This window comes from Electrona antarctica (genome assembly GCF_951216825.1).
Source record: "Electrona antarctica genome assembly, chromosome: 3".
Lineage (NCBI taxonomy): Eukaryota > Metazoa > Chordata > Actinopteri > Myctophiformes > Myctophidae > Electrona > Electrona antarctica.
This window is the reverse complement of record NC_136808.1, coordinates 83,488-109,000: the sequence shown is the minus strand read 5'-3', so window position 1 is coordinate 109,000 and position 25,513 is coordinate 83,488. Positions and strand designations below refer to the sequence as shown.

General features: G+C 42.5%; 1 protein-coding gene across 1 annotated transcript in view; it reads right to left on the bottom strand.

The window, feature by feature from the left end:
• The window catches only part of otog (otogelin), a 98,881-nt gene extending 73,932 nt beyond the window's left edge, over positions 1-24,949 (bottom strand). The window contains exons 1-14 of the mRNA XM_079497409.1: positions 24,806-24,949; positions 24,093-24,159; positions 23,611-23,665; positions 19,024-19,591; positions 17,028-17,126; positions 16,436-16,593; positions 13,763-13,884; positions 12,138-12,346; positions 8,661-8,791; positions 6,202-6,308; positions 5,850-5,959; positions 4,518-4,643; positions 3,650-3,758; positions 1,302-1,348 (exon numbers count right to left, since the gene is read on the bottom strand). Coding sequence (XP_079353535.1) covers positions 1,302-1,348; positions 3,650-3,758; positions 4,518-4,643; positions 5,850-5,959; positions 6,202-6,308; positions 8,661-8,791; positions 12,138-12,346; positions 13,763-13,884; positions 16,436-16,593; positions 17,028-17,126; positions 19,024-19,342 — 1,537 coding nt within the window. The 5' untranslated portion in view covers positions 19,343-19,591; positions 23,611-23,665; positions 24,093-24,159; positions 24,806-24,949. The remainder of the gene's footprint in view (positions 1-1,301; positions 1,349-3,649; positions 3,759-4,517; positions 4,644-5,849; positions 5,960-6,201; positions 6,309-8,660; positions 8,792-12,137; positions 12,347-13,762; positions 13,885-16,435; positions 16,594-17,027; positions 17,127-19,023; positions 19,592-23,610; positions 23,666-24,092; positions 24,160-24,805) is intronic.
• Between the last annotated feature and the right edge of the window lie 564 nt (positions 24,950-25,513).

Here is a 25,513-nt window from a genome sequence, read left to right as displayed (position 1 = left end):
TGCCGCGGGTTCGACTCCCGATCCCGACGGCCTTTACTGCATGTCTTCCCCCCAATCTCTCTCCCCATTTCCTGTCAGCCTACTGTCTGTCCCTCCATAACAAATATAAAATAAAGGCGAAAGCCACAAAAAAAAACATTTAAAAAAATAAATAAATGTGAGACGGCAAGAGTGGAAAACGGAGGCCCAAGGAGAGAGCAGCATCTGGATTTGTTCCTAGAGTGACTGAGGGCGGCGTGGATCCAGAGGAAGTCTTAACCGCTCAGCCGTTGACACACACACACACACTTACTGTATAAGTCATTAAGCCAATAACGGACTCTCTAGAATTGAATTGACATGGTCCTTGTGACTTGCATACTATACTTTCCAACAAAATGTTGGAATGAGGCAGTGTATTTGGACTTTATTCACACAAACAAAAGCCATGTCATAAGTGTCATAATCATACATACAGTATTGATCAACCCTTCAAACATTTATACACTCTCAGAGTTACAGACCCGTAATCGACCATTTGCTTCCTAACTATCATCATCATTTAGCTAGGGACCCCCTGAAACCCCTTCAAGGATCCCTAGGGGGTCTGTGGGGGGGGGGCTCTGGTGACACTAACAGTCACCAGACGCTTCTTCTCAACTGAGAGTGAGGAGTTTCATAGAGATTAACGCTGCTGAAATTCTATCACCAGTTCTCAACACATAAATGTATACAGTATGATTATTATTATCACATGAATGATTGACAATGACACTGTTGGTTGTCCAAATATATTGCCTCATTCCAAAATGTGACTGTATGCAAGCATTTAGAAAATAATCTATTTAAGCAATAGAATGCTTGGACATAGAAACCAAATTAAGTGAAGCAATGAAGCACACTGAGGCAGTGCACTGTGCAGCAGTAAGCAATGACACACATATAAGCACTAATAATACTGACAAATTAGAATGATTTCAGAGGCCTCATTACACATTCAGGGTTAAACTCCCATGAGTAAAGGCCCTCACCCCACAACAATGTTTCATTGGTAAATATTACCGCTAAGCGTCCAGTGTCACATGCTGTGATTTGACGCCGGTGACACAGAACTTCAGTGTTCATTTATCCATTTGCACAGTAACTCTGAGAAAGTACAAATGAAACCAAATGAACCCCGCAAGTCAATTCGGTACCATTCGTTCATTCTCAGAGTGAAATGAACACTGAGCATTTGAGTGTGTACACGCAAAAGCTCCACACAAGGCATTACTCTTAATGAATGGTACAATATGTCACACTGATGATGGAAGAGAACGCACCTGGACAACTGTGTTCGGTGCAGTTCCAGACTCCCCCCGTGCATGTGCTGCAGGAAGAGAAAGCAGAGACGTCCACAGGTGGATCAGGGAATATGAAATCCTGCACTAATCACACAGGACCTGGACCTCTGGAAGACCAGAATAAAAACCCAGCTGCACTGGTCTGAGATTAAAAAGAGCATGCTATGGACCCTGCACTGTTAAGGTCATTACACACTGGCGAATTAGCGACGCGAATTAAAAATTCGACACCGGAGCGAACACCGGAGCGAACAAATAAAGAGCGAAAACGGTCGCATTTTCGCACATTCGCACATTCGCCACTGATGTGGAAGCTTGCATTGACTTCAATTGGTTTTAAAAAAAGGCGAATTATTCGCACGAATAATTCGCGTCGCTAATTCGCCAGTGTGTAATGACCTTAACTCTACTACGCTAGTTGTTAGCATAAACCCCAGTTCCCAGTGCCAGCATACGCGTTCACTTTAGAACAGGGGTTCTCAACCCGTGGGTCGCGACCCCTCGGGGGGTCGCCAAATTATTTTAGGGGGTCCCCAAATTATTTTCAAAAAAAAAAAAAGAAAAGATTTTTTTTTAATTTTATTTTCACGATTTTTCAAAAATAGCAGATCTACAAGCTCGTAGCGCGCCACTCGGTGGCGCGCTATGAGCTTGTAGATCTGCTATTTTTCAATAGCTAAATTATAACAATGCTTAAAACACCAAAAGGGGTTCCCGCCCAAAATGGTTTAAGGTTATTGTAGCAGTCAATTTATATTGGGGGTTGGGAGGGGGCGGGGCGGGGGTCCCGAGACATTGCCAAAGCATTTCCGGGGGTCCCCGGCCAAAAACGTTGAGAACCCCTGCTTTAGAAGACGCAGTTTGCCCCCCCTCCCCCAGACACACACACACACATACACATACACACACACACACTCGCTACACACACTTGAGTATCATTGGAACAAGCACACACTGTTTACCTAGATCCTAGAGTCCGACTTATAGAGGTTTGAAAATATTTCAACTGCTTTGCACTGAGATTATATTTGCAATCCCATAGTTGGGGCGTTGCTATAGGAGCGGGACCAATGTTAAAGTACAGTACACTACTGGTACATGGCATGATTACAGGTGGTCCATGGGAAAATGTTTTAAATGTATAATATTGCATTCCTCCATCAAATGTAAGAAACTAATAAATGTAGTAAAAAAGTAAAAAGTATGAATCCGGCTTTAAGATCATTAAATCTTTAAAACAAAATATATAAAATAGAAATGTTTGTGTTATGCCTTCTTATACTAAGTAATATCCATATTGTTCGGGATGCGGTGGGGTGGTTGCATTGAGGATTGTTAACAAAATGCTAGTGGTCCAGATCTCAAGAAAGGTTGAGAGACACTGATCTAGGGAAAGTCAGACAGAGCATAAATGCTGTTCTTCAGTGTTCACATCGACACAGCCCACTCACTGTAACCACCGTTTTTCTGCACTTGGCCACCTGGAGCTTCCCAATACAGCCTCAGTCTTCTACAGTGGGGCCACTGGGAGCTGCCCAGTGCAACCCAGTGGGGCCACTGGGAGTTGAGGGCTGAGGATTAAGTGACTTGCTAAAGGACAACTTGATAGTAGTTATTGAAGGATGGAAGAGTGTTTCTCATACACTATAGGGCTCCATCTTGCGCCACCCTTATCCCTTATCCCTAAACTTATTTGCCATTTTTTACTATTTTGAAAATCATTTTAAAATAGTTCAACTAGCTGATCTTTAAAATAGTGGAAAAATGGCAAATAAGTTTAGGGATAAGGGTTAAGGGGTGGCGCAAGATATATAGCCCTATGTCCATATTCAGGATTTTCAAAAAAACATATTTCTCACCTCTATGTCCTATTGATACTGACTGTATTGTGGCTATAAACAAAGATTATTATTATTATTATTATTATTATTATTATTCATTTATTTATTTTCTTTCTGGGAATCATGTTTTCTTCTGTATTTATTAGTAGTATTAAAGTAGTAAGTAAGTAGTAATAGTATTATAAATTATCTGATAATGCCACTCGATCACAGAAGCAGTGTAAACTTTAACCTTTTGCACAGAAATTTAAGCTTGTTGTATGATTTTATTTTATTTTATTTTGTTGTGTGATTAGATGTGTTGCTAAATGTCTAATTGTAAAATGCAAATTAGATTGTACCCTCTGTTCAAGTTGAAATTCCTCTCTTTGTTTCTCTCTCTCTCTGTCTTCTATAGTCTCACGAGGTCATTCTTCTAGTCAGCACAGTGGGCCATATCTAACATCCCATACAGTAAGTACAGTGACACTTGAAAACAACACTCACCAGTTGTTGCACTCTTCCTGTATAGACTGTCCAGTGGGGTAGAGCATGCCATGGTACTCACATGGACAGTCTGACGGAATCACGCAGCTCCCCTCCTCATAGATCAGCCCTGGGGAGAGGATGAAGGACGACAGCACAGAGGTTACTATCTTCACTACTACTTAAACATTGTTTTGTGTCTTAGATTTTTCTTATTATTACTTCATGAAATAAATCATTTAATTTGTTTTCAAATTCATGAACATTTTTTACTTTTTTGGGGAATGTTTTTTTTTTTATATTTTGAAATAATAATAATTAACCCATTTTGGACTGAAGCCGATTCTAAAAAGTCTTCTAAATCCTGACCTGAAGTTTTCTGAAAAACTTCAAATATTTATATAGCAGCATCAATTTCTTTCTTGTACAGAACCCCAAGAGGGGTTCCCATCCAGAAGGGTTAGAACACTAAAAGGGGTTATGTTAAGTTCACTGATAGGTGGCGCCCTTACTTTATCTGTTATGTATGCTGTGTACAAGGTTTACGCACAGGACGTGACGGCATTACGTTCTCTGCTGCGGAGCGCCAGAATAAGGAGAATAATATGTTGAACGCTGGAATGAAAACAACAGCCAGACTGTATCCTCTGCTACTATGATACAAATAAATATGCCGGTAGGCTAATGGTGATAGTAAAAGGACTTGCTTATTCTCCATCACGCATTGACGCTGTGCATCACCAAAGCTTGACAGGTTCCCGCCCAGAATGGGTTAAAAACAAAATGTAGGAAATAAAAAATATAGGGATTCCTAAAAAAATGTGCCTGTGACCCACAAATGGGTCCCGACCCAGAGTTTGGGAAGCAGGGCATTGATTGGACGACTCACCCTCAGGGCAGTAACATCCATCCAAACACAGCAGTTTGCTGTCGATGCACAGGCGCTCCCTGCTGCAGGTGGCTGGGCAGCAGCTGATGCATTCTCTGTACTGGAACTCTGGAGGACACTGCTTTGCTGATCACAGCAAGACAGACAGACGGACATATGAAAGATCTATAATTTCATTATCTATTAGTATATATAACAGACACATTCGTATTGTAAATAACATGATAAAACCTTAGTAAAAAGTTATACATTTCAGTCAGACAAACTCTCTAATTGAATTCTAATATTGTTTTAACAAATATAAAATTATGAATACATTTATTTGATTTAGTGATGATCTGCTTTTAGGTATAGTCTGGACATTACGGGCCCTATTATGCGTGTCTTAAGTACCAGGTCTTATGACTTAACTTAAGACCTGGAGGCGTGGTCAATGCTGTTTGGCCACTCAGAATAGCCAAATGGCATTGATCACGCCTCCAGGTCTTAAGTTAAGTAATAAGACCTGGTACTTAAGACATGCATAATAGGGCCCTGAATCTCCTCCCCCAAAACAGGGGCTTTCCGAATCCCACCCAACAGACCCAAGAACACTCGTCTTTTCATTGAGTCACAACTCTCTCAAATATTTGTATCGCTCATTTTTAAAAGTTATGTGTAAACTAAGAAATTAGGGCTTTCATTTGGTATATAGATCGTGCGTGTAGGCCGTCTCTACGGAATGGTATGAAGTGAAAAGGAAAGTTCGGTTTCGTTTTAAACCCCATTTGCTGCTGATGAACTGAAGCAAATGGAATCGTGCACGCCGCACAATGCCTTTGGCATTATGAGTGCTTTGAAACTCCACTATCGCTTTCCCAAATGTGTGTGACCAAAATAGCAATTTAGGCGAAAGCGTGCCAGCACACCCATGACCACACCTCTAGGCGCAAATACCGGTGTCGCAAAAAGGATAGCGGGTGACACTGGACCAAAATACCGTTAAGGGACAGAGGAAGCTCCTATATTCGTAATTTTCGGGCAGCGGCTGAATTGCGGGCCGCGTCGCGGGTAAAGGCGGCGACAAAATTGGAGCCCTTAATGCGCAACACTCGTTTAAGTCAGAGTAGAAATGGACCCACATACATACATAGAAATGGCTCCACATACTCTAAGTCTAAGAGTTGAGTTAATACAGAGTATTTCACTTAGCAATCACTTTGTATTGTAGGTCATTTACAATCACACAGGTGAAGGGTGTGAAGTTGCGTAAGTGTTCAAATAGATAGTTAGTAACCATGGATAAACAATAGAAAATAAAAAACGAGAGGGAGGAAGTAGAGTGGAATGTACCACACTGAGGTATGTGCTGCCTCCAGGCGTGTAGAGGGTGATCAGCGTGGGCGCAGGCGCGGGCATATTCAGTGAACACCTGGCATACCGCATCACCGTTGGGACCCGACCTTCAACAGAGGGGGGGGGGGGGGGGGGGGGGTTGGGGGAACAAGAGGGCTACTCATTTAGTTGAGCATGTTTAAGACATACCTGGAGCCACTGGTAGACTACAATGGAGACTAAACAAAATGTAAGCCCTTATCCCAATAAACCTGACCCTTTACAAGTTATGGTAATAATAATTTAAACCTTTACATTTCATGCAAATAAACATAATCTTATGAAATATGACACATAACATGAATCTTACTGGCAGAGGTCATTGGAGCAGCTGGCCATGTAGGACAGGGGACTGACATAGTCATGGCAACTTCTGAAAGGCTCTTCCAGTAGCATGGCACACACCTCCTCCACCTTCTGCAACATTACATACAACAGTATATAACATTACATACAACAGTATATAACATTACATACAACAGTATATAACATTACATACAACAGTATATAACATTACATACAACAGTATATACCGGTAACATTACATACAACAGTATATACCGGTAACATTACATACACAAGTAAGACGCGCAAACGTGGGAAGCGAATACAGCTTGTAAATTGCAATAACAGCAATTCGAATAAATTACAAGACACACACACAGACGCACGCACGCACGCACGCACGCACGCACGCACGCACGCACGCACGCACGCACGCACGCACGCACGCACGCACGCACGCACGCACGCACGCACGCACGCACGCACGCACGCACACACACACACACACACACACACACACACACACACACACACACACACACACACACACACACACACACACACACACACACACACACACACACACACACACACACACACACACACACACACACACACACACACACGTTAGACAGCTAACTGCGCACACGTTAGACAGCTAACTGTGCTGTTCTGCCTGGCTTCTATAGTAACTGCGCCAGACAGACAGACAGACAAGACAGACAGACAGACAGACAGACAGACAGACAGACAGACAGACAGACAGACAGACAGACAGACAGACAGACAGACAGACAGACAGACAGACAGACAGACAGACAGACAGACAGACAGACAGTAGCATGGCACAGACCTCCTCCTCTTTCTGCAACATTACATATCACAATTCATGTGACGTTAATTGATACTTCTCTTCTGAAAATATACCTACAGTATTTCCTGCGAGATAGAAATATATAATTTCTATAATAATAATATTATCTATCTAAATATAAATGTCTCTGTATGTACGCGTTCACGTCTGAAATCCACGTATCTCGAGAACCGTTCGCACTCCCACCGACTTCAAATTCGACACTCGCATTCCACACCCCCACAGGGAGTGCAGTGCCCGGTGTCGAGTCGGTCGGACCCACGGTTAGCATAGCTGTATTGATATAGCTATATCAATAGTACTGTTCCGGGACTCATCCAGGCGAGACATGAATCCATACATGGAGTGCCTTAAGGGAGCCTCACGTGTGTGGCTTCCACATGTTACAAACAGGTGACTGGCACTATTCCATCTAGGAAGCTTAAGTAGTAGAAGCTTAACCCAAATTTGGCCGGAACCCCTTTTGGTGTTTTAAGTATTATGTTATGCTTTAGCTATTGAAAAATAGCAGATCTACAAGCTCATAGCGCGGCACAGAGTGCCGCGCTATGAGCTTGTAGATCTGCTATTGAAATTTTTTGAAAATGTGGCACAAATCTTTGAATATATTCTTTCAGAGCGAACATTTTTAACTCAAATGCTTTGCTTCTGAGGGGTCGCTGGAACAACATATTTTCAGATGTGGGTCGGCGGCCAATTACATATATTTTTGGGGGTCCTTGACATGAAAATGTTATGAGCACCACTGACATAGAAACATAGGGATTTTCAGAAAACTGTCAGGATTTAGAAGACATTTGTAGAATCGAGCTCAGGTCTAAATGGGTTAAGGGAGCTTCACATGTTACAAACAGGTGACTGGCACTATGCCATCTAGGAAGCTTCCACATGTTACAAACAGGTGACTGGCACTATGCCATCTAGGAAGCTTCCACATGTTACAAACAGGTGACTGGCACTATGCCATCTAGGAAGCTAATGTAGTAGAAGCTTAACTAGAATCCCCAGGGCATCCTTTTACAATTTTGTTCAAGGTCACATCCTTTTGGAGCAATGTCGATAATGCCTATTGGTCGATTTCAAAAACATTGTGAGAGGAGGACATAATTAATTAAAAATGTCCAGCAAGTTGGGTGATTGATGTTTGGGAAAATAGCCAAGGTTTTTGGCCAGGACTAGACTGAGCTGTTGTCCTGTGTTATGTCAAATGTGTGTATGTGGTGCATACAAGGCCGCTGGGTCGCAAAACAAATTTCAGTGCGAACTGACAATAAAGTACTATTTCATATCATATCATATCATTTCATTTCATTTCATTTCATTTCATATCATATCATATCATATCATATCATATCATATCATATCATTTTCCCCAGGATCATGCATGTATTTGGTGACTGATGGTGCCCCCTATTGGGATATTGCAAAAATAATTTCACACACATGGTTCAACAGTGTTATGAAGCATATCCTGTAAGTTTTGTAATAAATGAATAATGTGTGTGTGTGTGTGTGTGTGTGTGTGTGTGTGTGTGTGTGCGTGCGTGCGTGCGTGCATGCGTGCGTGCGTGCGTGCGTGCGTGCGTGCGTGCGTTTGAAGAGTAAATTACCAGCAAAACGTGTGCATCTAGCTCAGCACAAGGTGAAGGAAATCCAGTAGGAACTGTGGGACACCTGGCCTGGTGAGGCTCCGCCTCTAACCAGCTGTTCCCAAATATGGCAACGTCCTGGGTCAGTACACCTGGGGAGGGGGGGGGGGGGGGCAGCATTTAGGTCAGTACAAGCTAAACAACACCGGTGGATGTCATATGTTCACTTAAACATGACAAAAGACTTTTGTCAAAACAGTTTTGTTGCAGCATTTAGGTCAGTACAAGCTAAACAACACCGGTGGATGTCATATGTTCACTTAAACATGACAAAAGACTTTTGTCAAAACAGTTTTGTTGTCACAACACTAACCTAACAGCGGATCCCAGGGGTTTCTTTTAGAAACAAACCCTGGGGAATCTTTAACTGATGAGTGGATAGAATGGGGCTGTATGCGTTATGTGACAGTATGTGTCGTTCCATGGGGTGGGATGGGCGAGGCGGTGGAGTGCATCAACAACTCAGTGAAACAAAACATGGTGCTGGCAGCAAGTAAGGTTGACGCCACAAAAGCTGTTGAAGTGTGTCAGGTATAGATGGATGTATAGTCTTTAAATGAGTCTATTTTGTGCAGTGCACAACTGCACATATACTTGCTTTCATAAATGTATCTTCTATGTTTTCTGCAATAGTAGTTCAATCTAATTGGGATGTGAGCAAAATACGGCTCTTCACAACTCATGGTGCTTGTCACATTTAAAAAGATGCAAAGTGCAATATATACTGTAAGTAGCCTTGCCGAGCCATGAGGCCCATAGGGCAGGAGCCTATCTCCTGTCTCTGTAGCGTGAGGCAGCTTGATGTACAAGTACACCCCCAGGACATGACGCTAGTATGTCGCAGGGACTTACCCCCAATCCAACCCTTGATGCTGAGTGCCAAACAGGGAGGCACTGGGTCCCATTTTTAGAGTCTTTGGTATGACCCGGCCCGGCCTCCCAGTCTCAGGACGGACACTCTAACCACAAGGCCACTGAGCTGGTAACATATACCGTAGTACTATTAAAAAGTGCTATTTATCTCATGATGTTGGAATTTATCATGGATAGAGCTTATCTTTGTAAAGATTATTCACCATAGACATAAATACAGAATTACAAACAACATGATCCGGAGTGGTCACTGCAACCCGGTGCACTGCCATCAGCGTCATAATTATGCACTGGCAAAATTCATTCAGGGAATTCACTGGAATGGTCCCTCATGCACTCACTCTACTAGCACACAATTTGTTAAGGTGAAGTGATTTTCAAGTAATATTTGAGTGGTGCAACCACTCCCTTACGGAGCTATGTGTGTGGGTGGGTGGGTGGCTGGCTGGGTGCGTCTGAGCACGAAAACAGCATGGTTGTTTTTCACCACCTGTGCGCAACCTAACACACACACACACACGCACATATTAACTGTATATATGGTGATTTTGGGTGTGCCAGTACAGTACAGTACAATACAGTAGAGGGTACAGTAGAGGGACCCCCACATGGTAACTCTGTCACCCCCCCCCCCCCCCCCCCCCCCCCCCATTTTTTTCCATTGTGAGGGTTATGAGCAGTCTGTCTAAAAAGTGGAGAGAATATGCCAAGGTAGTGATGGAATAACATTCACTTCACAAAAATCTTCTTTAAACCAGCAGCACCTGATTTAATGAGTTAAATCACTTGTTTTCATGGTCATCTAACTTGGGTCAAGAAACATCTTGACATAGCTACGCTTTATTGTGATTTAAATGTGATTTTAAGACGGCATAAATTCTTGCAATGCACATAGAATGATCCTCAGTGCTGGCTTGGAGAGTGAAATAGGTAAATTCTTAGGCCCTCATTTATCAATTGAGTGTAAAATCTGCCCCAAATTCGAGTGTAGGTTTTGTAGTACACCCACGTCGCCACGGCATTTATAAAGTGATCGCAAACAGCTGATCCTTCCTTAATATTTTGCGACATGCACAACTGCAATACGACCAAAAAACGCATGGTAACCATAGTTACACAATGGAAAAAGCAAATAAAAAAGTTTCCACCGCTTGCCTTGCTGCCCGCCTCACCCCCCCTCTCATACACACACACACACACACACACACACACACACACACACACACACACACACACACACACACACACACACACACACACAGATGCACACGCACACGCAACTTGCAAGCCCAACTGGTGTGTTGTATCTTAAATATATAAAGAACGAACACCTGCATGAATTAAATAAAGCTGTAGCCTACCCGGTTTGTTTCTCCTCTCGCCTCGCTTGCCTTTCTGGTTAGTAAACCACAGCATGCAAGCCGCCTTTGTTTTAAATGGTCCCCCAAACCGTTCACACTTCACACCTATCGGCCGGTGATGCGCTCCCCCCCCCCCCCCCCCCCCCCCATGCTAATTTGCCCAGTCAATCATTTGATCCACGCTACGCGCCTGCTGTGTGTTGTTAGTTGTAGCCTATATTCAATTATTAAAGTATTTGTTAATTTAATATAGCCTACAACAAGATATATTAGTGAACGAAAACCTGAACCTGCATGTGAACCATGAATTAAATAACAAATAGGCGCACACAAACGCTGCTGTTTTGCAAATAGATGCATCTCCTCCTCTCCTGTCCTGTCTGTCTGTCTCTATCACTGTGGTCCGTCCATGACACCGTGACCATGCACGTTTATGACAATCTATTTAGATCGCTAGTCGCTGCAGTGGCTGGGCTGTCAACTGTCAATTATATGAATGTGCAGCCTAAACCAGCCTCATGTGGCACTGACACTGGTGTTGGACCGTGTTGGGCTGGCAGCCTGGATGGGTTAGCCTACCTATCTCCGATGCGGTCCCCTGCACTTGCGCTGGCACGCCAGTACGGCACATTTGGCAATCAAGCTACGCGTCGGGTTTATCCTTAAAACGACGAGATGTAACTTGAGAAATCCTCGCATACGCTCATGCAAAACACTGTTTAAATGGCTTAAGCATCTAAACTTGCAACATTGTTTTAATTGCTCGATTTTAATTGCTTGTAAAGTTGGTAATCTCCTACAAATTTCATGACACAAAGACACATCGTTGATGTAGGCCTATTCCTTTTTTTCTTTTCTTTTTCTTTTTTTACATGTAGCCCATATACATACAGTTTTAGATTAACATTTTAGGAGTGAATACATATGTTTCGATGCCTGTGGCAGCCTCTCAGCTGGTCAAACAATGCTGCTCTGCCTTTCTACGACAGAAAAACAGGTGAGGACAAAGCCTACGACAGCTCCCGACCTGGCTCACGTTCAAGTTTTTTTTACCGAAGATTGCGGTAATTCCGGCGTGCACCCATATTTTGGCGTACGCCGCTTTGATAAATGAGGGCCCTACACTTCAAATAAGACATGCTTTTACACTCAGTATGCCGTATCTTGAGGGTTCATGGGTGACAACACTGAGAAGCAAGTGTACCGTAGCTGGTCTTGAGGTCATCTTGGACATCTGCGTTGAAGTTGCCACAGAGGCCACATGTCCTGCCCACAAACTCTGGGTTGAGCTTGATGTAGACGGAGCCACTGTGTCCGTCCCATGCCAGAGTGAAGCCTTGTCGCTGGGTCACCAGGACGTAGTGCGAGATCATCTCCAACTCCAGGTCATGGATATGAGCAGGCAACTGGAGACTAAACAAGTCAAAGTGGATTTATTTAGCTTTCTGTTCAGGGGTTTGGCAAGGAGAATAGTCACACCGAGAAACCTTCATTGCCAGTGGCGTCGTTGCCTGTTTATTGCAATGCCACAGTGTCCCTCCCCGATTCAGTCCGGTGAACTGGTCACCATTGTGTGGTGCATGTAAATTTGTCTGAGCGAGGTCCCCCCCTCCCCGAACGGGGACCCGATCAAGTCTACAGACATCACGACCACGAATACACAACCATTCGGAGAGGGTCCTCTACGTACAGACACAGGGGTGCACCGTGGGCCGTTCCGAAAGCTGTAAACAATCACACATGTTGAAGCAGCTCATTGGTGTCATCGTCTGTGTTAACTAAAGCCTGGTGAGTGACGTGTGGTTATAGTAGCCTACCTTAATGGGTCCGAGATTTCTTTAAATGACTGGCCCGAACGGAAGGGACCCGTGAAATTGTTACTGAGATCCGTGAAGAGCTGTCATTAAAAAGGACGCACCAGGACGCAAATTGGACCCGTGGTGGGAAAATAGCCACAACAAGCTCACCCCGTCATGTTGTCCGCGACAAAGCCGGTCATTACAAAACGGCGAATTAAACATATAAAACAAATAGCAGGTTTAGCGTATTACGCGTGGAAAGACAATGGAATAAATGTCGTGTATGGCGGGTTATGCGGTCAATGTGTTTAAACACAGACGGGTCCATTTGGTTACACTATTTCGAGCTATCTCACATCCTGTGAATCTTGTCATTGCCTGGCCACGCCCAGTCGCTCACATTAAGGACTGCCCACGTTATTTTCCATTCACTACAGCAGTGTTACAGCGGTGTTTAATACTTAACACCCTGAGCGCACAGGACGGAGTTCTCCGTCCTAAGTAGTAACGCCCAGCGCTCAAAAGGTCAAAAGGACGGAGATTATTGATATCAAAACCAATCGCATCGCTCCACAGGCTGGGAGCGTCTGTTGTGCAACATTCGATGTTGTTGCGCAACAGTGGGACGTCATCGGAAAAGGTCCCCCCCTGTTTAGCCGACGAGATGGAAAATCTTAAAACGTGAATAACTCTTGATCTAAATCATTCCGTCCAATTCTAAGAAAAGATTATGTGTCTAGCGACGGCCCACCGCAGTCCCGTCGCTAGTCGCGTTAGAATTAATCATACCTCCCGTTGTCGCCTCAAGAGTATTCTATCTCAATGGGAGAGTTCCAATGTTTGGAACTATAGCCCATAGGCACCCGCTTTGCGGCGAGATCAAAGCGTGTTGCCACTCTCTTACTATTCCACTCGGGTCATGATGATTTACGCTGATAAGAGCGCCCCTCACTTCACACAGGTGTGATTTATTTTCCTCTATTACCAAACCATGTGCAATGGTAAAAGTTAGGTTGCCATTGAGAGTTACCTTTGTCCCTTAAAGCTGACGTCGGTTCCGTTCAACCGGACTTCCCCATCCCAACTGAGAAAGAGACTGACGGATCGAATGCAGGTGTAGGGGAAGGAGTGGCAGTCTGGGTCGTTGTGAAGCTGTAAATGCAAAGACACAAGCTTATAAAATTGTACATGAAAGACATAGCAATAATATAATATTAATAACACATTTTATTTTTCAACACAATTATAATGCATGTCCATTATAAGCAGATACATTCAAGAAAACGAATCAAATGTGGGTGTGGGCTAGGGGGAAATAAATCACATATGTAATATTTCTGTTATTATTGTTGTTGTTGTATAATAATAATAATAATAATAATAATAATAATAATAATAATAATAATAATAATAATAATAATAATAATAATAATAACAATAATAACAATAATACTAATAGCAACCCCATTAAAGTCAGAATTAGTTATTGCTAGCGTTCCATAGTTATTTTTCCCATGGAGACGTATCTCCTGTCCATTTGGGGGAACAAAGTCAAGGTTTGTTGTGGATGTTCTCAAGGCCTTGTGGATAATTGCAGTATTTAATGGTAATTGACCCTAATAACCAGATAGCTTTCACTAATCTTCAGAACAAATCTCCTCCTGAGGCGAAAACTAGACTTCAGAGAAGATGGCAAGAGGCAAGTATTTTGGGGGAAAAGGATACTTTAAGGTTATTATGACTTAGTGTCTGCACTCGTTTCTTCACTTTGTATGAGCACTTGTATCTCCATCTGTATGTATGACGCTGATAGGCAAAGAGCAATACTGTATTTATGATGTATTGACCTACAAATCAAGGTCATGTTGTTATTATTATGTGTGAGTGAGTGTTTGTGCTCAGTGGCGTGCACAGACATTTAGAGGGGCAGGTGCTCACGTTAAAAAAGGGCACCTTGTGCAGCGCGTGGAACCGGCCGGTTGCCTTAATCCATTTTGGGGCGGGAACCCCTTTTGGTGTTAGCATTATGTTATGCTTTAGCTATTGAAAAATAGCAGATCTACAAGCTCATAGCGCGCCACCGAGTGGCGCGCTACGAGCTTGTAGGTCTGCTATTTTTGAAAAAAAAAAAAAAAAAAAAAAGGGCACATTGCCAAAAGGGCAGGGGGTGCTCTAGCACCTGTCTATCTGTGCACGCCACTGTTTGTGCTGTCTCTCCGCTGGTTTACACAAGGCATATTCCACTACACTACCTACATTATGTTTAGAAAAAATGATGTGATTCTTATGCTGAAACCCAGTTGATCAAATAAATCAGGATCCTCCTGAGCGACTTAGACTTTTAGAGCTTTCATTGGATGGATGGTCACAACAAATATCAAATCATGTCGATTTGGGGATTCGCGTTGGAATGTCGTGGCTCCAATGAGGCCCATCTATGAAATCAGTCGTCTAGTGGCGCAAGACTCCAAATTTGGGCACGGTTATAACCTGAGCCTACTGGCAGTGAGTGTGCATATAAAATTTGGAACAGATCGGTCCAGAGGTTTGCAAGATTCGCACGCACGCACGCACGCACGCACGCTCGCGCAAACACACACACACATACACACACACATGCTCCGTGCATGCGGTTAGGGTTAGGTTAGGGTTTGAGGTTGTCGGTCTAATGACAATCGGACCAATAGTATATTATATGTTTTATTGTACCCTGTATGATGATTTGAGGGTTCCAATGTTTGAGGTAATGCAACAAAGAAATCCTGATCTATTCTGGGAAGATGATGGACAGAAGTTAGACTGGTTATTTAATTATGAAGTATTTAGGACAGCCCAGTTTGTTTCTAGAGCCTGGAGTAGAAGACAATCCCAGCTCTTCAAGTAGGTACATGTGTCTCCTGTCACAGGCCTAATGGTGTATTTTATTTTATTTTATGTTATATATTATGTAATCTGCTCGTAAGGATCTGGAGGGTCAGTTTGGTATTCAATTGATCATTGTTTGCAAACCGTCATGTCGGTTTATTGTAATTGTTCATGTAAACTGTAAAAAGTGTCCTGTAAGTCCATATGGGCTGGGCTTCTTCGGAAGCATGACACTTAAATAAAGAATCAATCAATCAATCAATCAATCAGTATATCTAAACTAATAACTTGTGTACGTTGGTCAAGGAGTCAACTGTTCATTGTAGAGCTGAACTGGGAGGAATAACGTGTGCCTTCGCATGTGAAACATCCTCCTGATGAAACTCTTCACAAAAAAGGTGAAAAAAGCAACTGGCAATGGCAAGTGTATCAGAGGTGACACGTACGACACGTACTAGTCTACAGTACACCCTCCCTTGCAAACCAACCAGCAGTGATAAGGGACTTGAGTAGCTATGGGGACTTGAATGACAAAATAGGGATAAAAAAGGGGAAACAGAGTTTCAAAGGGAAGCATACTTTGGTTAGACATATCATTGGTCCGACTGGATTAAGGTTGGTGAGGGGTGCGTTAAAACGACCGGATTAAGGTTGGTGAGGGGTGCATTAAGGTTTGGGAGAGGGTTAAGGTTAGGTTTTGGTGTGCTGCCCCGTGGGAGGTTAGGGTTAGGGTGAGGGTTCGAGATAGGTTGTCGTTATCGGACCAATGGCCATTGTTGACCCTTCGCCAAGGATTTTCCTAGTACTATCAATATAGCGTATCGAATGGAAAATATACCTGGACGACCACACTGGACTGGGAGGTATCCTCACAATCTTTCAGCAGAGTGTACGTGCATCGACCAGGGAAGTAGTAGTACAGGCCATCGAAGGTCTCAAAGTTATACTGGCCCCACGCTCTGCAGGTCATCTCCCTCTCATAACCCACGTTTGGAACTGTATACAGAAAGGGCGACCACAAAAGGGTGTTGAGTTAAGTAGCCCATAAATGACCACAGACAATCATACATGTGCACCATTAATATCATTATTATCATGTTTGTATTGTTAAATTAGTCAAGAATGCTCTCGTGCCCAGCAATCATTTTAGAATAATACATGGCTCAAACAGGCAGCTCAAACCACTTTTGGTCACAGTAAGCGTCGCAATCTAACGTGGCTTTTAAACTTCTCTAGTTTGAGGCCTGTAAACGTTAATGTTTATTGCCAATGCAACTGCAAGTTTGATACACAGCATCAAAATTTGTACAGCTGGCACTAAAGTATTAAAAAAGGAGGCCCTACTGAAATTACGACTGTGCCGATTCTAAAAACGCCTTCAAAATAATGACCTAAATCCAATTACAACGTACAAAAATGCAGTTCATTACCTGTTTGACATCGGTGGCCAGTAGCTTGGTACAGGGTGCAGTCACATGACTCTGACAAACCACATCGGCCCCCATTTAGACATGCGTCCAAGCAGTTCTCTGCAAAAAGAACATCCACATGCAGGTAAGACTCTCATCTTTAGATAATGCACTCCAGTCAGGGCATTTAAATCAGTATGTAGAGTACAGTACATAGATCGTCGCAGTCCCGCCCCCTTTCATGACGACGACAGGCCCTAAAAAACCCCCAAAAAAAAGTTTGTACCCTGCCCTTTTTTTCTTCTTTTTAATTATTTGATCGGCCAAAAACGTTGTATTTATTGTCATGATTTGTCACAACAAGAGTTGGCTTTGTCCGAGGCTTAAAAGGTCTTTAAATAAATACTTTTTGAAACGACTATGGGAAAAATGAATGGGGAATTCTCTTACGGGCCTGTCCTTTTCATGAAAAATGTATTTATTAGTAGGGACTGCGACCCTCTATTGTGTCACAACTCACAAGTGTGGCTCTCTACAATTGGAAGCATATACTAGAGTACTTACACATTATACAGGCATGAATAAATACATATTTCACTTCAAACAAGCAATACCACAATTGCTTCTTTCTATAAACTCTCCTTCTACTGTTTCTTACTGCCATAAGTCGTCACAATCCATTTACATTGCAGGCATTTAGCTAAACCTCTGATCCATCCAAGCTTCAGTTCCTAGGACACAAACATCGGCAAGGAATCAATAATAAGGAACCCACAGCTAAATCCTGAGTGTTTCATTTAATTCTGAAAGTGTAAAATGACATGGGTTTTTTTTGTTACGTTGTACAATGGTCAAAGCCAGAGCAGTTGGTCAACGATAAGGGGTTAAGTGTCTGAGGAGTTCTTTTCTTATGCAGTGTTCCATGTGCAGGATCTGGGGGGTGGGCATGGAGCTAACCAGTTCCAGACATTGCACACACATTGGCTCCTTATCTTCCCTCGGATCACTTGCTCTCAGTGATCAATGGGACAGGTGTTGAGCAGTAGACCTCCTAGAGTGTGCTTCCAACCACGGCAACCCATAGGAGGACAGCTGTAACATAGAGTATACCTCATAGCGTATGCTGCGCTGACAAGTGTGTGGTGTTTTCACTCTGTTGTGTATTCATGTGTCATTTAACCCATTTTGACAAATAGCAGAAAAATAGCAGATCTACAAGCTCGTAGCGCGCCACAATGCACAATATTACATTGTACTATAGACCGCATTGTTAGTTTCTTTCTTGGAAAGCACATTTGATTTTGGGGGAGATAATATATGTAATGTTGCAGTAGAATGCTTTTCCATAGAAAGATGACAAGACAAAAACAGGATGAAAACTGGAGGGAAAAGCAACTGCTGATTGAGGTTCAACCTGACGATGTTCTGTCACGGAATGATTGGAAAGTGGTTACTTACAAATATATGACTGATATGTCAGCATGTCAATATGAGACATTATAAATTGCATATGGTGATTATCACAATTAGTGATTAGTGATTAACCACATTCATTCTAGGGTAACTTAATACTCTGGGTATGTCATAATAGCCAAACGTTCGCCAAAATATACTATATACAGTAGGTGAATATTTCGTTGCTTGTACCTGTATAAGTGAGTGACAAATAAACCCTCTTGAATCTTGAATCTAGTATTCATTCATAACATTCTGTGTTAGGCATCTATTCATTCGTAACATGCTGTGTTATTAATTAACCCATACAATATATAAACCATGTGAGGCCAGGACTTGTGGAACTTTCCTACCTTCCACCTAGCCTTGATGTACCTTACAGTACTTCTCTCTTCTCTTACTTTGTATCTGTACCTTAATTGCTGTGCTGCTTCTGGCGACTGAGATTTTCCCTAGGCAGGATCAATAAAGTCTATCTATATTCAGCAACTCTTATTTGCTTATATAAATGGATGTACTCAATCAGTGCTAGCACATCTCTACAGCTCCAACCCAACTTTACCTGTAACTTGCAAGGACGCCCTCTGACCTTCCTTTGCATGTCTGACAGATGGAGCATTATCTTGAGATGCAGGGTTTGGATGTGGCTCAGCTAAGGATGAATTAGTAGATGTGTATAGTGGTTGATTGGATGGCGCTTGGCTGTTTTCTGATTGGTTGAATGGCACTGGGCTCTTGTTGGATGATATGTTGGAAGTCGTTTGGCTAGTTGCTGATTGGCTGGAAGCTGTTGAGCTGACTTGTGGTCGGTTCGGTAATGTCGGGCTTGTTAATGATTGGTTGATAGCCCTTGAACTGGATGATGATTGGTTGGATGGCATCAAATTTGTTGAATGGCTGTAAACTGTTGAGCTGGATGGTGATTGCACAGAAGCTGAAAAGTTTGTTGGTGACTGGTTGGAAGTTGTTGGGCTATATATATATCCTGTCACACTTGATAGCGTGTGGTTGGACGATGTAGAGAAAGTGGTGGTAGATGGCTGATCAGACTCAATGGACGTCAAGTTAGATGGCGTTGAGCTGATTGACAGTCTGCTGGCTGATGTTGTATGAGCTGCACTCCGAAGTTCCTTGGATGAGACACAAACAAATTAGCAGTTGTTTCATGAACATTGAGAAACTATTCAATAGCATTCTGAAGCCGCAATTTGATGTTATCAAGCAATGTTTCTAAGCCTCTTCCAATGGAAAATATAATATCCTATCATTTACATAGGGAGAGTCTTGGCAGTGGTGCAGGGGAATGACTGTTTTCAGCTAATCAAAACTAAGACTTTGTAACATAGCCGGATTCTCGTAATTAATTGTATTTGAGTTCCCCCCGACTTTAACATATAAAATTAAGCAAAAGCTGAGAAACAGGCTTAGCTCTCGGGTGGCAGATCTAATAAAGATTTGATCAAAAACACTAGGCCGAAATCAACATCCAGACGTTTTACAATTATATGTTTTGTTTCGATGGGAAACATTCCTACCATAATTACTTTGTCCTATTTGCTCTGCTCATTAAATTTAAGGTCCAGTAAAAATGTGATAATCTAATCTATCCATTCTGGGGTGCCCATAATTATATTGACTAGAATTTCAACGCCCTTTGGGCGGCTCATCCTAGAGTTACGTAGCAGCGCAATATGGGGAGAAGGAAATTGCGGGAGTTGACAGACTCCACTTCATGTTTCAGCTGTGTGTTTATACCCAGTATTGTGTAGAAACGGATGGGTTATTAATTATTATGTGTTGTTGCGCGCACGGCCGCACACTCACTCTCACACTCACACTCACACACACACACACACACACACACACACACACACACACACACACTCACATTCACACTCACACTCACACTCACACTCACACACACACACACACACACACACACACACACACACGTGTGAAAATAAATAATGCGCGGAAGAACGTGGCATTGAGAGGTGGTGTGTGTGTGTGGCGGGCTGGCCCTCGTAGACGCGCGCACACACACACACACACTCACATGTTACCGATTCCAACCCGTTCCGAAAATATTTTCAAATAGTTAAACCGAACCCGAATGGATCCGTGACCATTTGGTCCGATTCCGACCCGTTCCGAGATTTCTTTCAAATTGTGGCGCCGTGTCCGACCGAAATCCGATTATTTACGACATTCCGAGAGACCCGACCCAGCTGAGCCAGGCAGACATAAATATAATAATATAACGTATTGACCAATGACCATTTTATGATGAAAGCGCGAGAGAGAGAAAGAGAGAGAGACACAGACAGACAGAGAGAGACTGCGCAGTGCGCACTGCAGTAGAGGGTGAGAGAGAGAAAAAAAGAGTCGTCTCTTCTCGTCTCCTGCAGCGTGCGTGCATTTAAAAAGTAACCAAACGGATCATTTGTTTTTTTACACACAATCATCAGTTTTAGCAGAAGCAGATACATCATGCATGTACCGGTCTTGGCTGAATGGAATATTATAATATATATATTATTACTTATAAACAGCTCCTTCTTTGCTCTCTTCTTTATCCACGGGATCCGTGGTCGTGATATAAAGTATAATTGCACGCAGGTGTTTTCATTCAAATCAGCGCAGGGCAAAACCATGCGCTGCTGATCCTAAATCTGCATAATCATAACACGTAACACAGCCGTTCGTGTCGCTGCAACACCCTGATCCTAGGTCAGTCTAAGGGCGCGTTCGGAAATAGCGCACTGAGCGCACTGTGCAATGCAAACTAATAGGCGAGTGCGGTATTTACGAACGCGCCCTAAATGATCACACTTTAAACAGAACCCGTTTTTCTCCTCCGCAGCGGTGCGGAGCGACATTGAGGGGTCGGAAATAACGCGTGTGTCACTGTGAAGGCCGTAGACTACAATGCGCCATTGGACTGGCCCCATGAAGTGAACGGAGTTGGCGTAACTCGGCAAAGTGGTGACGATTTTGACGTAGGCTGGTGGTGTTGCGCAAGAATGTGTTATTTCATAAAAATGGGTATTGTACTGTAAATATGACAGTTGCATGGATGCAAAGTAGTGGTTGATGTCTGGACAGGCATGCTGTTGGTGTTGTGCATGGTGAGATGTGTGCAAACGGTGTGGTTTGGTAGGAGAAGGCGGACAAAGGATGGGGTGTTGCGCTGTCTATTAGGGTGGCAGGCTATAACATTACCAATTACTTTATATGCTATAATTGGAGAAATTCATAACTGATATGTGTCAGTAAATATATCAACAAACCTGATTTGTGAACACAACCATTTTTTGCATTTCTTAAGATGATTTCATGTCATTATTTTGGAATGTTTTTCACACAAGTATATGGCTGGGTATTGTGGATTGTACATCCCAGCAGATGGAGCACATACAGTAGGTTACACAACCTTAGATCCAGTGTTGTTTTGGAGGCAAGTTTTTATTTTAGTTTCAGTCATAGTCTTTTGAATAGTTTACATTTAGTTTTAGTCACATTTTAGTCACCTGGAATGTCTTAGTGTTAGTCTAGTTTTAGTCGACTAAATATCATAAGATTTTTGTCGACTAAATCTACAGTTGATTTAGTCGACTAAAATGTATTTTGGCGGCCCTTGATGCCGTCGTAATGACAACGCGTCGCGCTGTGACGCGTTGTGAGCTGTAGATCTGCTATTTTCTGCATGTAACCAAGTGTAAAATGACTTATACTGGAACTCTTGTACACTAGTCCCTCCCTAAGATTTTAGTCTAGTTTTTATTTGTTGACAAAATTGTCAGTATATTTAGTCTTAGTTTTGGTCATCATAACTTGGATTTCATCTAGTTTAGTTTTTGTCAGTGAAAAAAGGTAGTCGACTTAGTTTTAGTCGACGAAAACAACACTGCTTAGATCCCAGTATTACTGACAGCTCTAGTACTTCTAGTGGGTCTGGAGGATACCTGAGAGCTCAAACCTCTGCTTTCATCTCAAAGGGCAGGAACAAAGACCGCACGTCTGGGTAAAAGCGCTAGATAGATGTTAAGATGTTACTATGAATTATTAAGCACTTATTGTGGGTGTAAAAAATAGCAAGGCTAAACGTGAATTGATTCCTTGTTTGTCAAATCACAGATTCTGGGCTACTGAGCAATGAACAAAATGCAAAATGTTGCCCCAATAAAGACGTTGTCTACTCACAATCAAAGAAATAATACAACACAATAATACATTTTCATCCAATGGAATTTGACATAATGTGGCAGAAGTTGACTCAATGTGTCGAGGAATGGTTAAAAGGGTGGGCTTTTGTTACTAAGAAAACAACATGGCCAGATAAAAGTATAGTGATTTCTTCAGTGGAGTGGACGAAGGGAAATCAAGGAAACTGGTCTTTTTCCATTGAACAAAACCATACCAATAATACCCCCTCAGTCTCTCAGTGACCTCCTCTGAGGTATTGTGAAGTTTGCATTACATGTATGTTTGTATTGTTTCCTAGGCCTAGTTTCTGGAGAGGGAGTCCATTGTTAAACGTTACTCCCCTTAGTAACCTGTACTAACTTTAATTGTTTTGTCAGTGTCCTAATCCCTATTGTCGGCGTCTTGATTCTCACGCCTTTTTGTGCTAAATGAAGGGTTGGACAAAGGGAGTGACCACATTCAACCCTGATGTGATGCACTGATAGTGTCGACAGGGAGACAAAAGTCCCCGTTATTTTATATTCCTGCTGGGACCTCCCGAACCTGAACAATTTTTTAAACATGCCTTTTGAAAGAACAAATGCATGGAATTTTCCATTCACACATGATGGGACACACAATAAATGTTGACAGTCTTCTAATATATCGTTTAAAGTAGGATAAAGAGGAAATCATAACAATCAGACAGACAATAGCAACTTAAGTTTCTCATGTTGGCAATTTTGTGAAGGTGTAAGGCGCAGGTGTAAGCAGGCTTTTTGTTGCCGAGGCCGGGCCCTATACTGAATGGTTTGCTTCTATGAAATGAGTTCAGGCCAAAGCCACGTATTTGTATTAGGGATGACTCTGCTGTCTGCAGATGTCTGTGTGGTGTGCCCTGACGTTATTTAACGTGGCACATCCATCAATGCAGCGTTTCAAAACAGCGGCTCCGCTCGCCTACCTGCCCTCTCTGGGAAGCCGGATCCCATTTCTGCAGCATTATACTGCTGCTGTCGCTGTTGGAAGAAAAGGGAACAAGGGAGGGTTTGTTCTCGGCAGGTAATCAGCACTAGAAGCCCTGCATAATACACACACTGAGCTTCTCCCTGACACTGACATAACAGGCAGACAATCTGCAAAGGAGGACGGACTCCGATCATATCCAATATGTGATCCGAGTACTATCTGAGTGGTCAACACGAGGAAATTAAAATGAACAGAATAACATAACAGAACAATTTATTGTTAATATTAATTATTGAATAATAATGTCCTAAAAGAAAGTATGTGTTGTTTTAATTTAGTAGCATTGGTAGTAGCATCTAATAACAATAATAGCAATTAGTAATATAATAATAATAATAATAATAATAATAATAATAATAATAATAATAATAATAATAATAATAATAATAATAATAATAATAATAATAATCAACTCACTTATTAGTACTATCAAGTACATTCGAGTTCGAAATGTTCACTATGTCAATACCCCAGGAAATGTGTGCTGGAAAAGAGTTTAAAAGATTCAGAATTAAATGCTGGTTCACTTCAAAACAAACTTACTTAACAAAAAATGATTAAACAAAGAAAGTAAAATATCCGCTATACAGAATATAACTTCTGGAAATATTATAGAACCACCTAGACCTATACACATATACAATGCCCAAAACAAAAAGCACATCTGTAATGCAAATTGGCTGGCAAGCCAAAGTGGACCATCCTATCCATCTAGTAGTTCTATACTCTCTAGTCCTGTAATGTTGCGAGAACATTTTCATTAGAGAATAAGCATTATTTGTGGCGATTGGATTTGGAGATGTTCTGCTTTGCTTGATTGCATTGAATGCACCTGCTACTGCCCTACTAGTCCGAGACTCTCTAAAGTGCAAAGTAAAGCTGACTGAAAGCAGTCCTGTTTGTCTGTCCATCATTTCATTACAAATGTTAGTTAAGACCAAAGAAGGAAGGAACGCTATATTACCTAGGCCTACTGCTCACATAAGGACAAACGTACATTTAAAACAGCATTTTATTTAGTAGGCTAAGGTTCAGGACTGGAGATAAAATCCCACAAAAAGACAAACACAGTTCTTTCTTGTGCATCACAAAAAAAACAACAATCTGTGTATTCAGGGGCTAGTACTCACCTTGATAAATTAGGATAAAATAAAAAGATAATATATGCAAAAACCTTTTCCGGCAAAAAAGACTTAAATTAGGATCCATTCGTGATTCAGGCGACCCACAGTGAGTGGATCGGCTGCTCTGTGTCCTCCTGCCTGCCCTGCCTACCAGGTGAAGTGTGTTTCAGCAGCAACACCATGCACACATGCTGGACTCACACCGAAGCATCACGTCGATCTGTCCTGAGCCAGGAGACCCGCGGGCTGCTGCATGCGATGCGACCTCCTCTCGTGCGCCATTCAGCCTCCAAAAACGAGGAGCAAAGCAATCACCGCGCGCTGCTGTTAGGGAACACCGCGACCGCACCTGGTCATTTGCATAATGTATGCACGCCCGCGCGTGTCCTGGACGGTGGCAAAAAGGAGAGTAGAGCTCGATGTTACACCGAACTTGGTGACCCACCACTAATAAGAGTCTCTCGGGGGGCTACCACCCGGCACCCGCCGCAAATCGCACCGGTGCACCGCTGGTCCGCCACCAGTCCATTCTTGTTGTAACCTACAGATACAGACAGCTGCAGGGTCACACAAATTTAGGCCTATTTTACCGGTATTAATTGATGGGGGTGGAACAATTCTCTAGCCGAAGCCGAAGTGACACAATTCCATCTAACAATTGTCACAACACCTTGCATAGAAAATAAACAAAATAAAATAAAGTAGGATATAGGG